Raw genomic sequence first — 15,790 nt, 5'->3', positions numbered from 1 at the left:
TTTTTAAAAGTCCTTTAGCAGTCTTTTGCTTCATAAATACCATATGGGAATGGACAGGCATGTGAAGACAAGTATATAGGAGATAAGGAAGACGTGGATAAAACCAAAACTTTACTTTCTAGGGTATTACTATCCGGAAAAAAAGCTTTTTAAAGGAAGTTGTATTCTAATCTGCATGATAGTTTAGAAAAGCTCCACACTAGTCTGAAAATCACCTACAATCCAAATGGATCTGAAACATCTGGAGTAAAAACACTTTCACTATTCAGCATGTGATAAAATTAGTTAGATTTGACTTACTGAGCTACATCTTCCCCAACCCAACCACTTGCTTGCTTTTTTTTTTGGCAAAAAACCCAAAAAACTACCAAAGACAACACCACCACCAGAAAAATAAAAAAAAAAACCACAACCAAAAAAAAAAAAAATCACCAAAACCAATACACAACACTAATAGACAGGACATCGCTTAAAGTTGCAAGGTCAGTGGTTGACCATACCATGACAATGTGAGGATCTGCTTGTCTTGGGGATCATCCCTGGGAGATGTAAACTTAATGAATGGGGAGGAGGTTGACCCTCAGATGCTATACTCTCTTCAGAGGACTTCTAAAAACCTATGGGACCTTCAATACCAAGTTACAAAGGGAACGGGGCAAATAAAGAGGTTAAAAGTCCATTAAGATATTTGTATTTATCAGTCAGGGCACCAGCTGGAGATCTGAGGAAGATATGACCAAGAGTCATAGTACCATGGAAAAGCAGGAAAAAAAAGCTTAGTTTTATTTTGCTACTTTTTTTTTTTTTAATTTGTAATTCAGACAGTCAAGTGGGGTTTATCCCTATGAGAAACATATACACGTCCAGATAAGTCCCTCAATTTTGATTTCTTCAAATACAAAGTTACCTTTCTTTGTTGTAAAGTACTGATCAAGTTATGATATGCTGCTCCCTCACGTTATGAGGAAAACTGTGACCTGCACTACGTTTTTTGTAAGCAGCTTTAGCTGCTGCTTGTATCCTTCTGAAAAGTAGGTGCTTCTACAGCAAGCTGAATTAAATTCCTTAAGAACACCCTACAAAATCATCCAGGAACCCTCCCCTGTTCTACAAAAGGGCTGTTTTCATCCTGCCCTTGTTATCCTTTCCCTTACCCACATCCCCAACACAATATATGACACAGCATTATCTAGCCTGAAAATTACGGTAACAAATAATCCAGTGGTAACTTCATAAGAAGTTATTGGAATATTACATACAAGTCTCCCTAAGAATGAACATGGTCAGCTCTGGAAAGCATAAGCAATACTTCACAGTTGTGTTCTGAAACCTGAAGATAGGACACTTGTACTCAAAAAACCAGTCCCAAATGAAAAACAATTTCAAGTGACAAAAATTTATAAAAAAAGTACGAACAGACATTAAGAATACGATGAATTGGAATCACTGAGCTTTTATGAACTCAAAACTGTCTAAGAGATGCTGACCAACTGCACTGTTATTTTCGCCATGGTAAATGGTTAATTGTAGGATGCACCCCAGTTGTAAACAGTAAAGACGTTTTTTAGCAGATTATCAACTAGAAGGGAAAACAGTAAGATAGGCGGTAACATTCAGTATGAAGAAACACAGCTATTTTAATTAATATAGCTAAAACTGGAGAAGGCTTGAAAGCTTCAGTAAGAGTAGGTGAATAAAGTAGGTAAAGGGTACATGCAATTTAAAATCCATCTCAACTTCATGGGGCTTTTTGAAGCTCAAAGTGCCTTTTTTTTTTTTTTTTCTTCTCAGGGAAGGTGTTAAACATAAACTCACTGGAAAAGCAAGGTGAGAGGAAGGAGGATCTGACATATCCCTATGGATACCTGTAGGAAAACTCATATTTGGCAAGGAACAGTTTAACATGTTTGCTCTACTGGGACAAGAGGGGTAGCAGATAGATTATCAACAATAAAAGCTTTCTGAACTAATACTTACTTAGCAGTACCCAACTGGAAAGTCCATTTACTATAGAACTCAAGATAGTGGCTTTTGGGGTAAATTTTTGTAGTAAGAGGAGTGTTCTTAAATAGGCATCCCTTCCACCGTATCTATGGTATTTCGCTCCCCCCAGAAAAACACCAGATAATCCAAAACCACAATCAAGGACACAGCAACACACTTCGCATGTTAACTGGACATCTCATTACCAGAGCTGGTGTTGGTTATCCTCACCAACACATGACAAAGCCTAACAGCAGAAGCTCATTCTTTCCCTTTTAGCAACTAAAGGGACAGTGCACTCCTTAGCTTTCATCATAAGATTCTACTATTCTTTCTTTTTCTTCTTACAGCATTGTGTTATATCAATTCCATAAGACATTTTCTCATGCCTTTTTAACTCCCAGTGCCTACTATTTTTTGGTAGATTTTCATCTCCACAAGAAATTTAATCCACAACTAAAAAGTTACCATATAACCTGCGGGTTACTCTACAACTCATTCTTGTCATTCTTCCAATTCTCTACTCCTCCCCCTTCCTCCTCCCTCTTGCACCTTTTCTTGGGCGTAGAGGGAATAATTGAAAGAACAGTGTTTAAGAGTGGAATCTACCTGCAGAGCAAAGAAAAAGCTAGCCAGCAGTAAAGGAGAAAGAACACCGAATGCTGAAGCACAGACTATGAGTGAAAGTAAGCTATACCAAGCCCTATTTCCAATATCTCTTCTTGTTTCAAACCGTGGGCATGCACATAAGAACTTCATAAAAGTAAAGGTCTTAATGCAAAAATATGGCTTCCAAAATAGTTGTAACACTGACAGAAAATGTAAGTCTTTACCTGGACCACTTACGTTGTGCTCTGAAAGTACCAAGAAGATAATTAGTTGACACTATTTTATAGTTCAATAAAACACTCCCCTCTGCAAACACAGAGCTTTCAACAGTTTTGGACAGACACCACAGCACAAATTCAGCGTGTCCCTAGCCTCTAATACAGCTCTTTTCGTCAAGATGTTGCATGGATATGTTTTGTAATTTAATTCTTCAGCACAATGAGTTACTGGAAACCTTGGTGCTTCTGTCCAAAAAAACTGAACAAGGACTAAACTTGTTTAATCATTACTGCACTGCCCATATTCTCCATTATTTCTTTAAGAAAACTCCACAGCACATAGTCAAATTCTGCAGAATGCAAACCAGCATTTATTTCAGTCGCTAGGGTCATCATTGAGTAGACATATTCTCTGGGGTGTTTCCTATGGTAAAAAAGGTTAAATATCTACCCCATATAAATCAGAAATAGAAATTGCATGTTAAATTCTGTCAGAAATTTATGTTTGTGCAATTAATATATATACACATGTCCTCAGTTCCTGCTCCAGATTCTCTGCTGCTCTTTTTCATGCAGCTGCAACTAAATACTTATTAACAAGTAGCGTAGCCCAGCACAGGCAGATTTGTTGTGTGGGTGGCTGAGGACTCAACATTCCCACTACACGCATCTAAAGGTGCTTTGCTAGATCTAACCTGGTGCTGTGGACCCACAGCCTGTTAGCAGCTGGCACAATAGGCCCGTTTCTGAAACACAGCTTCTATTTTCATTTCAGCCAGAAGAAACCCTGTGCAGTCTAAGAAAGCTTAGACAGTAAGAGAAGACGCGGAAATTCACTTTACAAGCGCACACTCCCAAGATGAACTGCAAATCTGAAGTAGATCTACCCACTGAGTTGAGAGGTGAAGGCTGGAGATAAGCAAACCCCCTGAAGCATTGACAGAATGACTGTTAGCTCTGCAGCAAAGCTGCTTCCCCAGAGCTGCTCCTGTTGTGCCACAGCACGTCCTATCGATATGGATGCATCTCGTACTGGCTGCCCCTGCTCACGGGCCAACGTACACATTCCATAGCTCCAGCCTGCATCACCCTATACTGTCACGTGTCATTGCGGTACTCATGCACGCACACTGGCGGGGTTCAGCCCAGCGCAGCGTCACCACGTGCCCTCTGCCAGGCTGCTCTCCACCTGTGGCCTCCATGCACCTCAGTGGCTGCCAGCCACATGGACCAGCATCCACAGCACTGCGGGTGGAGGCCTTTCAGGGCCCCAGGAGAAACGGCCTGTCCCTGCCGCTACTGAAAGGATTCCTTTCAGCCTTGTTTTCAAACAGGTCCGGGGGTACAGGAAGAAACTAAGGACATCCTTCCTTCCACCAAAATAAATATAGGTTCCTAGGCCCTCCCAGAAATCAGGTTGTTTTCAAATCTCTGTTTTGTCACTGGAATACAAAAATATTCGGAAATAGTCTACACTCACGGGTGTGAGTGCTGATTTCTTTTTTTTTTTTTAAATTAATATTATTATTTTATTTCCCTCTTAATTCTACCCCTTGAACCCGCGAAGCAGAGGATGTCTACGGTGCCTTGATATTTGAAGGGGGCATACATTTTAAAATGCTTTAGAAACAGATGCATTAAATAACTTTGTTTCAGCTATGTCTCAAATTCACCTTTAATTTTACTTCTAAACCAGGGTAAGTTTTCAAAACTGCTAGTTCATGTAGAAGTGATACAGGTAAGTGGCAGTACTTCAACTATTCATACAGTATAATGACAATAACTTAAAAAATAAAAACCTGAACTTAATTACATTGCTCCAAATCACAGTTACACTGCGAACAGTCTGCTTGTAATTCTTTGTGTGACAGTATTTGTTTAGCAAACAGATATTTAATCTTATTCTATCATTTACATTAACCATAGATCCTCAAGGAAAAAAATCCTATGAATTCAATCACTCTCAGGATTTGTTTAAAGAACAGTTCAACAAAAAGGTGTTCCCTCTACTATGTGTTATTATGGCATCTCTTTCCTATGTGTTTCACAAATGTGCTTTTAGAGTTCCTATTATGCTAGCCAGGATTACTCCATTTTGTAGCTTCCCAGACACCCCTACAATAAACATCAGCAGAAAGTTGACTTCTGTTTCTGGGTGACACTCAGGTGAAGGAGATTACCAGAAAAATCTTTTGCTTGTGTAGGGAAGGAAATGATAAAGGCCCTTTCTCTCTTTGGAACCCACTAACATTATTAGCCACCAGCTACCAATCCTTGATTTTGTGCCTAATATAGTGGCTACAGATTAAATGTAAATGTCAGATTTTTTTTCTACCAGCTGGTAAGGATCACCAACATAACCATCAAATGCAAACAGTATGTTACCTGCTGCCTGTCAGAGCACTGTCATTCCTTTCTCTAGCCAAAGATACACTGCTGTGCCCCAAAGTGGAGAACCAGATTACTGATTTAGTAACCTGACTGGTGTGCTGACTTTACTAAAAGATCCTACCCAGCATACCTGTACAGAAGCTACATTGTCACATACATAATTCAATAATTTATTTTTCAAACAACATGATCGACATTAAGCAATATTTACCTGCTTCTTCTTTAATAAATGACAAATCTTCTTCTGGATATGGGACTGACGGTTGCAACACTGAGCAATCTTCTGAGTTCTCTTCAGTATTAGGTGGTATATTATAAATAAATCTCTTTGCAGTTTGGTTTTTCCTTCTTGCTTTTCCAGGTTCTTGAACTGATTGTCCCTGTGCGCCCATGTCATTCCATACGAAAACTTTTCCCTCACCTTGAGATTCATTTTCAGCCATTTCAGGTGAGCTGTCCTGGACCCAACTGCAGTCGTTCATTTGGTAGCTTTCCATTTGGCCCTCATCAATAGAGTAACCATCGTTCTCAGTTTTTATGCTACTTGCCAAGTTGGTAAGGTTTCGCGTTGCCCAGAAGCTGGCAACTTTCTGATCCCTTGGAGACAAACCATCCCTACTAACAGATCTTCTGTTGTAATCCACGACAACGGTCTCTGGAGCTTCTGATTTTATACTTATGTTTAAGGCATCTTTAATGAAGTTGCGGCAGGACTGGACAACCTCCGTCATCTGAAGGTAGCTGGCCACTGACATCACTTCAATGGCATTTTGGCTCGTAAGTACGAGGTTACCAGAATATAAGAAGTCCAAGATGACAGAAAAACCTTGAACAGCAACAACGTCTAAATAGGTAACAGTGGTTTGGTTACGGCTTTCTTTGTTTGTAAAGCAATACAGAGTCTTAAAGAAGCGGCTGCCTGCAACCAAGATGTTCTTGTGAGCTCTGAAGACCCTCCCGCTCACCACAATGTTAACATCACAAAGAATGCCTTTCTTCCTCTGCTCATTGAGCTCTTGCAGGAGCTGGTAGCAGTAAGAGTTCTCATTTGGCCTGCTGTTAAAATCACAGTATCCTTCATTATTCAGTTCTGATGGTAACTCTGACTCCTGCAATTAAAAAAAAACCCACAACCATAATTAGCTCTTAATGAATGCTCTCCTTAGTCCTCCAACACTACAATAAGGATATGAAAATAAACTTAAGAAGATAATGTCATTCAATTTTTTTTTTTAATGTTCTTCGTCATAGAGGCAGGCAAGAATATATAATTAAAAAAATATTTCTGAAAAATTAAGACTCATGATCTCATCCTGCACCCTCTGCTCCCAAAATTTGAAACAAAACCAGAACTAGCAGAATTGCCTTGAGAGCAAAGGAAGTGAAATTTCAGCCAAAAGTAAGTAAAGATTTAGTTGAGTGTTAAGTATTTATTTTTCTTAACCCACACACATTAAAGATTCAGGAGTCTTTCCAAAGATTTAACTAGATGGTTCTCACATATCCAATCCCACCTTCTTCCCTAGAAATCTCCACTTTAACAGGTAAGTAGAACCCTGATAACCAGTTCAACGTTTTCACATGCCAAGAGAGGAATATATAAAGATTAGGTCTGTACCTCCCAGTCTGTCTTGTATGTTATAAAGACAATATATTACTGAAGTAGTTATAATAGTAGATGCATTTCTTACACAGTTCTACAAATTAGGCACTTATTCTTTATTTTCTAATTGTGGCAAGTTTAGGATTAAATAGCTGTATTACATGACAAATGGTTAGAATATTGCAGGCAACCAAACAAAACTTAAGCTTCTGTTACATTATTTAACTAAAACTTTCTTGAATCAAGCTTCAATGAAATTTTCCAGTAGCAACACCTTTAACTGGTACATGCTTATTTATACAGACATACGTGCTTATTTGTCTCTCTACAACATTTTTAAGACGTGATCTCAAACACGGCTTTAAAATCTTGCTAAAAGTAGCATCAGACAATCCAACACCAAGAAATTAGTTGCCAATAAATTGTTATTAAAGATTAAGACAGACAGTTAAGAGGCTGGTCAGTCACAAGAGACCTGAACTGGATTTTAGAGCATTTAGAAAGACGTTTAGACAGTGATGATTCAGAGCTGCTACAAAGCAGCAGATAGGAGAAAGCAGAAAACAACACAGACTGACATATGTGAGACCATACTTAAATTGACTGACATGTGCTGCCATCAAGAGCCACGATGATGACAGTCTGTTTTACACTGGATCTCTGAGACTCTGTTCTTCCCTAGCAAGTGAGGACAGGTCAAAACTGGCTGGCTCCAATATGGTTTAGGAGGACAGATCAAATTTTGCAAATTATATTGTTATTTTCTCCTCTCATTTTCTAAAACAACTCACAGATTTGGGGTCTAGAGGTATTGTTAAAGCTTGACTACCCCAACATTACAGGCCAAAAATCAGCATTAACAAAGTAATGTTAATGTTGTTATGAGCCCATAACCTATACTGGGGCTCAAATATATGTTGCAGGAAAGTACTACCCTGGATTTGGGACTATGGCAGAAGCCAGCTATTTTATATATTAAAAAGTTACTTTCCACCACACAGGAATTAGTGCATTAAATCAGTACTCACCTCAAGTTATAATCCCAGTGTGGATCACTGGGGTGACAACGGAGGCTGTAACTACATCCGCTAAAATGATATTTACATCTATAAGCAGCAGATAATGTTCAGAATAACCAAAATAGAACCGTACTATTTCAGCATCACTTGCAGAGAAATTTCATTTTGCTGTACATTCAAGTTGCTTCTAAATCTCTGCTCTTCTCAGAAACACACTTCAGTGAAAAGAAGCAGTAGAAATAAAAGCAATTAGGCTTTTATGTGAAAACAGATCTTTGTTCAACCTTGGCTTAATTCTTTCTGCATACTCTCTGACATACCCAAGTACTCCCTCAGATCAGAGCTCTGAAATAGAAAGTATGGCCCAAACGTGAGGCAGCTAAGTCTCTCATTCCTTAAGCTCTCAGCAGATTTCACATCTGGACTAGCTTCCTGTCACTCCCGCAGTGGAGCACTGCATAGTTTCAAGACACCAAGTATACTGACTTTGGATCAGATTAAGACGAAAATTATCGTACCCGAAAGTGTTGTCACTCTAGTCAAAGTCAATCATCAGTGACTTGCATCTCACACAGTAAATGTTAGGTAGATGCTATGATAGCTGACAATTTCATTCTCTGAGAACATGTTAAACACCATTTAAAAATGATCTGCAGCAGTTCTTATCTTTTCACAAATGTCTGATTAAAGAATGGAGATAGAGTACACTTTAACTGAGCACGTGTATGTATCCAATTAAACTGATAAAAAAAGGAAACTGAGATTTACAACATAGTTTTTTGTTTTCTTAAGAAAATTACAAGCCAGCATGGCAAAAAGGAGCTGCAGATCAATCACACGTGCTACAAAAACACAAGACTGAAGTCTTCATTATGAGAACACCAGAAGGCTGAGCAAAAAATAAGAGACATTATTCAACTGATGTCCAAACTAAAGGAGGGCTGTGTTGGGGGAAGGAGATCAGTATTACAGATATGGGTGCATAAAGATTTTTAAACTAACTGTAATATTGGAAACAACTGTTTAACTGCTGGTATGGAAGCAGCTAACCCTATTGCTACACCTCAAATGAAATGAAAGCCCTGACATCTGAACAGTTATCAAGCCTACGTACACCAAGTGTGACAGCAGATTTAACATTTACTATGAGAAAAATGAAAATGTAATATCCCTTGGAGTTTTAAACTCAGTTTTGTTTGTGGAATCTACAGCCTTGTAAATCTGAAAAGCTTGTCTCTGTAGGTGAGATTAAGAAGCAGTCTAACAGAATAGAGACTGGTCAAGGAAACTAACATTGTGCTCAGTTTCAATTAGTTAGACTCATCTGAATATACCCAAAGATAAATGACTATCCATATGTATAATTCGCTAATTAAACTTGCCTAAAAGCTAACAGGACCAGAAACAGATGATCAAAAACTGCTACTAGAAACTCGCTTTTCTTTCTCCTCCTGTGCCATCAGCGTTCTCTGTCTCCCGGGGGCAAGAATGAGGGGGAGGGGGCAGGGTAGGAAGAAGGAAAAAGGCGGGGCGGGGGGGAGAAACCAAAAAAGAACCAAGCCCAAGCTAACCATAGATTCCATCTCAGCTGTATGTATATGAAAAGCAGTTATTTCTGTAATCCTTTCCCTGCTACCACACCTTTCTCTACAGCAGTTCCCTATGCACTCAAATTAATTCTAATCCTGAAAAATGGATCCTCTAACAAAAGCTATCAGGAACTTAAGCACGTGCAGCTACTGAGGAAAAACTATCTCAAAATATGCTCCTATCAGCTGCACACATGATGCTCTGCTGCTGTTCTACATGCCATAGCATCGCTCACAGAAAACTCAGCAATTTAAAACTGTTCCATTAAGTGCCTAACATCCAATTGAGTAGTTCAAGGTCTGATAAAAACACTACATAAAAATACATTAAATGATAGTCCTTACTCTGAAGGTCTGACTTCCTCCTCAACTTTTTTGCTCTGCAAAGAGTAATTCAAGAAGTTAACTTAGAACACTATAATGTAACTCTTACATCTGAAGCATGACTTCTATTCATCACCGCTCACATAATGCAAACAATTACAGTTCACATGGAAAAAAATAACACATCAAAGGCCTTCCTCCTTTTAGAGAGCTTCTGCTTTAAACCAGCATGCCTGTTAGGCTGGAGAAAGCTTTTCTGGCAGTATTGCCAAAGCTCAGCTTCAAATTATGTCCAGAGAGAAAATGTTTTAAGAAGCTGCTTCGAGGGGAGGAACCCCCAGCAGCCAATAAATCTGCATCTAATGGAACTAAATTCACCACAGAATTAAAATCTTTTTGCAGTGATTTCCTAGCAAGTGCCTATTTAAGATTTTTTTCTTAAAAATAGACCATTTATTTAAAAAACAAAGGTACTTTCAAGATTACTATACCTTTCCTTAAGCTGTAATATGAAGACATATTATTTTAAAAACTAGAACAGGAAAAAAAAAAAAGAGTAAAGATTTTTGCCTTCGAAAGAAGCACCGACTGACAGCTCAAAACCCTTGAATTACAGCAGCTGCAACCACTTGTGTTGTATTTTGGCATCCCAAATTAAATGTATCCCAAAAATAAACTGAAATCATCACTCATTTCTTCATGAGTGTAATATCCAACAGACCTATAGAAATTTCCACTGCTTTACTGTCTTAACACCTACAGTTTCCTTTTCGCACTTGAACAGTGGCACTATGCCATATGTTTATTAGCAGCTGTTAAACATGCCCTGCAGTTGAAGCTTGTCAAGTCAAGAATACATGTGTGTTGTCTCCAAGACAAAGGCTGAAAGATCTCTCCCAAGTTTCATTAAATCTAAATGGCTTCGCTGCCTCATTATGTATGTTGGAAATATGGTCGGGATACAAATTACCTACTTTTGTTCCAAGTATCTGGTATCATGGCATTAAGGGAAAAAATGGGGCTATTGTTTTGGTATTAATTTAAACATACGTATCAAGAGAAAATCAAGTGCTATTAAAAGAGTGAAAGGATATGGAAATTAAACATAAAAGCGGAAAGAAAACAGAGATTCTAAATCAAACTTTCGATAAAGCAAATGTAACCTGAAAGTGCACCACAAGGAAAATTACATTGACTCTTGAAAAACTGCAATTCCTTCCCTTGGGAGAAGTTTTTAACTGGAATGTAATCACACAGGGATGCATCCGGCACAGTTTTCCACTTGAAAACACCGACCTCTGTACAGCTACCTTATAGAAGCTTACTTTGTCCAAACCTTATCTTTAATACAGTACAAAAGAATCACTGATGCTGTGTGTAGGATACTATGTGACAGTATCCTATGGTTTCCTTTATTATTACAGTTACTGCAATTATTTTTTCTTAAACTGTCAGTGGTATAAAAGCAGAGGCTCATTTTTATAAAGATTCCCATGACAATGAAAGGCTAAATACTTACAAAATAAATATTTACAACAAATACTTACATTAACTTCTAGACCACTGTGACACGCAAGCCAATGTTCTGTCCCCCCCTCCCCCCTTCCCGGTATTTAATAGTCTTAGAACAGGCTGGGGATAAGAAGACAGAAAGAAAAAAATAGTAACTTTAGTAAGAAAACCTGCTTGGAATATGTTTTAGTGTGACATGAATTAGCAACAGTTAGTGACACAAAAGGCTACAAGATGACGGGACATACCTTTACAAGGTAATCTTTCACAACTCAAAGTATTAGAAACTAGGCAACAAGATGGTAAGGAATATACTGCAATAACAATAAACAAAAAGAACGTTTTCAAAGATATAAAGAGGTAAAAGAAATTAAGAATGAAAGTTTGAAAATTAGAAACAAGTTATTTAAAGCAAGTTTGGCTGTAACACTGGAGAGTGAATAGCAAACCCCAGATCGGAAGAAACTGCTAAGATGACCTACTGCCATGAAATGTCTGTAACAGCTGCCTCAGACATACACTTACTGAAAAGGCAGTATTAACTCACCTTGAAGGTGAGCGTTGCATTTGTAAATCCAAAAATATTTTAGGTAACTGATATTTGGGCACCATTAGGGTTTTCCTTGCAGTCCTGCAGTAGTTTCACATAAGCTTGCATACTTTTTCCAAGTAGCTCTAAAAAAACCCTACATTCACCCAATATTTAATCTGTCACCCTGATGTCCTACCCCAACATTAGAATAGCAGCTCTTGTCCAAGGTACCCTGAGCTCCTTAAAGCACTCAAGTAATAAACTCAATTTAACTACTGCACTACGATTTGGACTCCAGGTACATCCGTAGAACGAAGGTGGGTGTTTTAATTAAAACTGAGCTCTAAATAAGGAAAAACAGAGTGATCGGGGATTAATTCTGGCTAACAACTCACGTTCAGCCTAACGGTTCAAGTACTAGCCTAACCTGAAGCACACTGGCTTGTGCCCACTGGCAAGTTTAATGCCAGCTAGGTGACTGGAGTGAACTTCTGCAGCGCAGACATCCTTAAGAGGAAAGGCTGGTGATTCAACATGAGCACTCTTTAGGAGCTTTCCATCCACATATGTTCTAAAGTCAGCCCTGCCTTATTCGCAAGAGCAGCCAAGAAACACAATAATTTTAAGTTCAGCGGGGAACATGAAGAGTTTCAGCAGTCCCAGAGCATCAGAGGAGAGCTGGCATATTAACATGGCTTTCAGGAAACCACATGTTTATCTCAAGCATACACCAAGCGATTGCAGGCTTCTTGCTCAGTAACTCAATCTAAAGCAACACAATTGGGAAAAAGATTTAAGCGTGAAGATCTTGACTACACCAGTTGGGCGATTAACGCACAGGGGCCATACCGTTAAGAACGGCAGAGTAATTCTTAATTTCACGCTGGCAAGCACCAGTTTCACACGCCGCCGTCAGCCGGACACTGCCCTCCCCTCTCCCGTACCGCAGGAGGAAGTTGTAACGAGTGTTTTTAAATCAGTGCAGCAACACTGGTATTCGTACGCAACTTTTTCCCACATCGCCGGCTTATCTCCGCAAGATAAACAGATAAACTAATGAAAACGGCACTCGCCGCCTCCGAACAGGTAACGTTAACCCGCTACAACCATAGGTAGTAGAAACGCACCCCGGATCCTGCGCCTGCCCGGATCCAGCGGGAGAGTCACCCCAGATGGGACAGCGATCTTTTCTCCCGCTCCGGAGACGGCGAGCGAGAGCGGCACGGCGTGTGCCCAGCCCGCCGGGCGACAACAAACGCAGGAAGCCATTTAAAGAAGTCCACACACACGTGGGCACAACACTCCCCTCCACCACCGATGCGACAGGGGCTGCCGGCCTCCTCCGTGTGTGTCCCCCCCCCGCCCCACTCCCCGCCACCCGTCCCGGTCGCCAGCCCTACCTGCTCGGCGCTGACGGGCTCGTTGAGGCGATGCTCGGCGGAGAGGTGGTGCCGCAGCAGCAGGGCCCGCTTGTAGTTGCGGGTGCCCTTGCAGAGCTCGTCGTGCCCCCCGGGCAGGGCCCCGCCGGCCATGATGAGCTCGGGGGGGGCGGCGGCAGCCGCGGCGGCGGTGCACCAGGCGCAGGACATGAGGCCGGTCTCCTGGCAGTAGTAGAGCCATGGGAACTCCTTGAGCCAGGAGCCCTGGAAGGAGATGTGCAGCTTCTGCAGCAGCGACTTGGGCCTGGCTAGCGGGAAATGCTTGATGCTCTCCCCCTCCCCCGCGCCCACGCTGCTGCCCTCCGCCTCGTCCCCTCCGTCGCCCCCCGACCGCCTGCTGCTGCTGCAGCTGCCGCCCTCGGCGCCGCTGCCGTCGCCCAGGCTGCCCCCTTCGCCGTCCTCCTCGTCGTCGCTGCTGTCACTCAGGGAGCCCCCGTCCTGGACCAGCTCCTTCCCCTCCAGCAGGCCCTCCGGCTCCAGGCCCTCCGCGCCCTCCAGCTCCATCTCCTCGTCCGCCCCCCGCCCATTGAAGTGCTTCCGCGGCCAGGCCGAGGCCTCGCAGCCATTGTTAGCGGCGGAGGGGGCGGCCAGGAGCCCCCCGCCGCCCCGGAAGGCCAGTGTCCGGCGGTTTCTCTCGGGGAACATGGGGCCGGCGGCGGGGGGCGAGACCGCGTCCTGCGGCAGCAGCAGCTCCTTCTCCTCGGCGGCGGCAGCGGCCTCCAGCTCCTCGGCCTCCAGCCCCTCCAGCTCCACTTCCTCGTCCGCCCCGCGCCCGTTCAGCGCCTCGGGGTCCTGCCGCTCCCAGGCCTCGGCCGCGCCGCCGGTCCCACCGCCGGCCGCCGCCGCAGCCGCCGCGATCAGGCCGCCGCCCCGAAACGCCAGCGTCCGCCGGTTCATCTCCGCGAACATGGCGGGCGCGCCCCCCGCCTCACGCCCCTGGGTCCCCGCCGCTCTGCCCGCGGGAAGGAAGGAGGCGCCCGGTTGCTTGTGCGGGAAGGGCGGGGGACGGCGGCCGAGAGAAACGAAGTCCGGCCGCTTTTCTTTCCCCCGCCCCCCCCCCCCGCTCCCCCGGGGCTCCGGCCTAGATCACCGCCGCAGGGGCTCTCCCCCCACAATGGATCCGGCTCGGCGGCGCTTCCGTCCCGACAGGCCCCGGATCAGGTCGAATGGCAAATGAACAACGGACGGCTCCCACAATGCACCGGGAGAGCCACCGCAGGGGAGGGGGAGCGCGAACGGGGGGCGGGCAGGCGGCGGGGGGGGTGGGGGGGGCGGCGGGGCGGGCGGGCGGTGCCTCCGCGCCGCCCGCCCGCCCGCCCCGCCGGCCCCCCCCAACCCCACCCCCCCCGCCGCCTGCCCGCCCCCTGGCAAGCGAAAGGGGGGGCCCGCGGGTCCCGAGGGGCGAGCGGGGCCAGCGGCGCGGCCGAGCCGGCCCGTGAGGGGCCCGGTGGCGGCGGTACCGTTAAGTCGCGTGGCCTGCGCGGCGCCTGCGCGGCTCCGCACGTGCCCGGCGCGGGGCGGGTCCCTCCGCGGGGCCAAAGGCTCGAGGTGTGAGGGGATCGGGGGGGGGGGGATGGGGCGGAACACAGACACCCCCACCCCGCCACATCGGCGTTCGGTGGTTTGTGGCGTCCCCCCTGCCCCGTGGCACAGAAGAAGGAAAGGAAGAAAAGCTCGTCGGGTCAAGGTACAGAATGGTTAGAATAACTGGAAAATTGGGGCGAAAAAAGAAGGGAAATGGAACATGTGGCACACAGGCATCTCCACCTCCCGCGGGTACAGCGATGCCCAGCTAATTCCTGAGGGAAAAGATGGTTACTTGCCCCACCTCCAGGGGCCTACAAGAAAGCTGGAGAGGGACTTTTTACAAGGGCATGTGGTGACAGGGTGAGGGGTAATGGCTTCAAACTGGAAGAGGGGAGACTTAGATTAGTTATGAGGAAGGCGCTTTTCATTATGAGGGTGGCGAGGCACTGGAACAGGTTGTCCAGAGAAGTTGTGGATGCCCCATCCCTGGAGGTGTCCAAGGCCAGGCTGGATCGGGCTTTGAGCAGCCTGGTCTAGTGGGGGGTGTCCCTGCCCATGGCAGGGGGGTTGGAACTAGATTATCTTTAAGGTCCTTTCTGACCCAGACCATTCTATGGCTCTGTGAATATCCCTTCCATTGGTTCACATCATGTGCCCAGTTGTGTCAACCCCAGCCTCTTTGGCACCCCCGATTCTAGTCTCTGCGGGAGCAGAGTAAGAAACAGAAAAGGCCTTGGTGCTGGGCAAACACCCTTCAGGGATCACAAATCAACCCCAGTCCCATACGAACTGCTATGAAGAAAATTAATTCCATCCCAGCCAGATGCAGTACAGCAGATAACAAAAGATGTCAGAGAGGGAGAGCTGTGGAGTCTTCCAGATGAAGAAGTACAGTGGTGTAGCCGTCGTGTAATGTCGTATATTCTGTAATGAAAAAAAAGTTACTCCCCTGTGAATTGGCCTGGAAATTTGAAGGGGTCTGGGAGAGTTGACTTTGTCTTAAACTTCTGAGAAGAGTTTGCAAGGATACTACAAATGCTGTTA

The 15,790-nt window shown here is 44.0% G+C and overlaps 1 protein-coding gene across 1 annotated transcript in view; it reads right to left on the bottom strand.

The window, feature by feature from the left end:
• Window positions 1-14,441, bottom strand: part of ZBTB10 (zinc finger and BTB domain containing 10) — a 35,313-nt gene extending 20,872 nt beyond the window's left edge. Inside the window, exons 1-2 of the mRNA XM_063327102.1 lie at window positions 13,181-14,441; window positions 5,413-6,310 (exon numbers count right to left, since the gene is read on the bottom strand). Coding sequence (XP_063183172.1) covers window positions 5,413-6,310; window positions 13,181-14,128 — 1,846 coding nt within the window. The 5' untranslated portion in view covers window positions 14,129-14,441. The remainder of the gene's footprint in view (window positions 1-5,412; window positions 6,311-13,180) is intronic.
• Between the last annotated feature and the right edge of the window lie 1,349 nt (window positions 14,442-15,790).

The sequence above is a fragment of the Chroicocephalus ridibundus genome, chromosome 2, assembly GCF_963924245.1.
Source record: "Chroicocephalus ridibundus chromosome 2, bChrRid1.1, whole genome shotgun sequence".
Taxonomy (NCBI): domain Eukaryota; kingdom Metazoa; phylum Chordata; class Aves; order Charadriiformes; family Laridae; genus Chroicocephalus; species Chroicocephalus ridibundus.
Note: the sequence above shows the minus strand (reverse complement) of the source record. Positions and strands in the feature narration are given on the sequence as shown.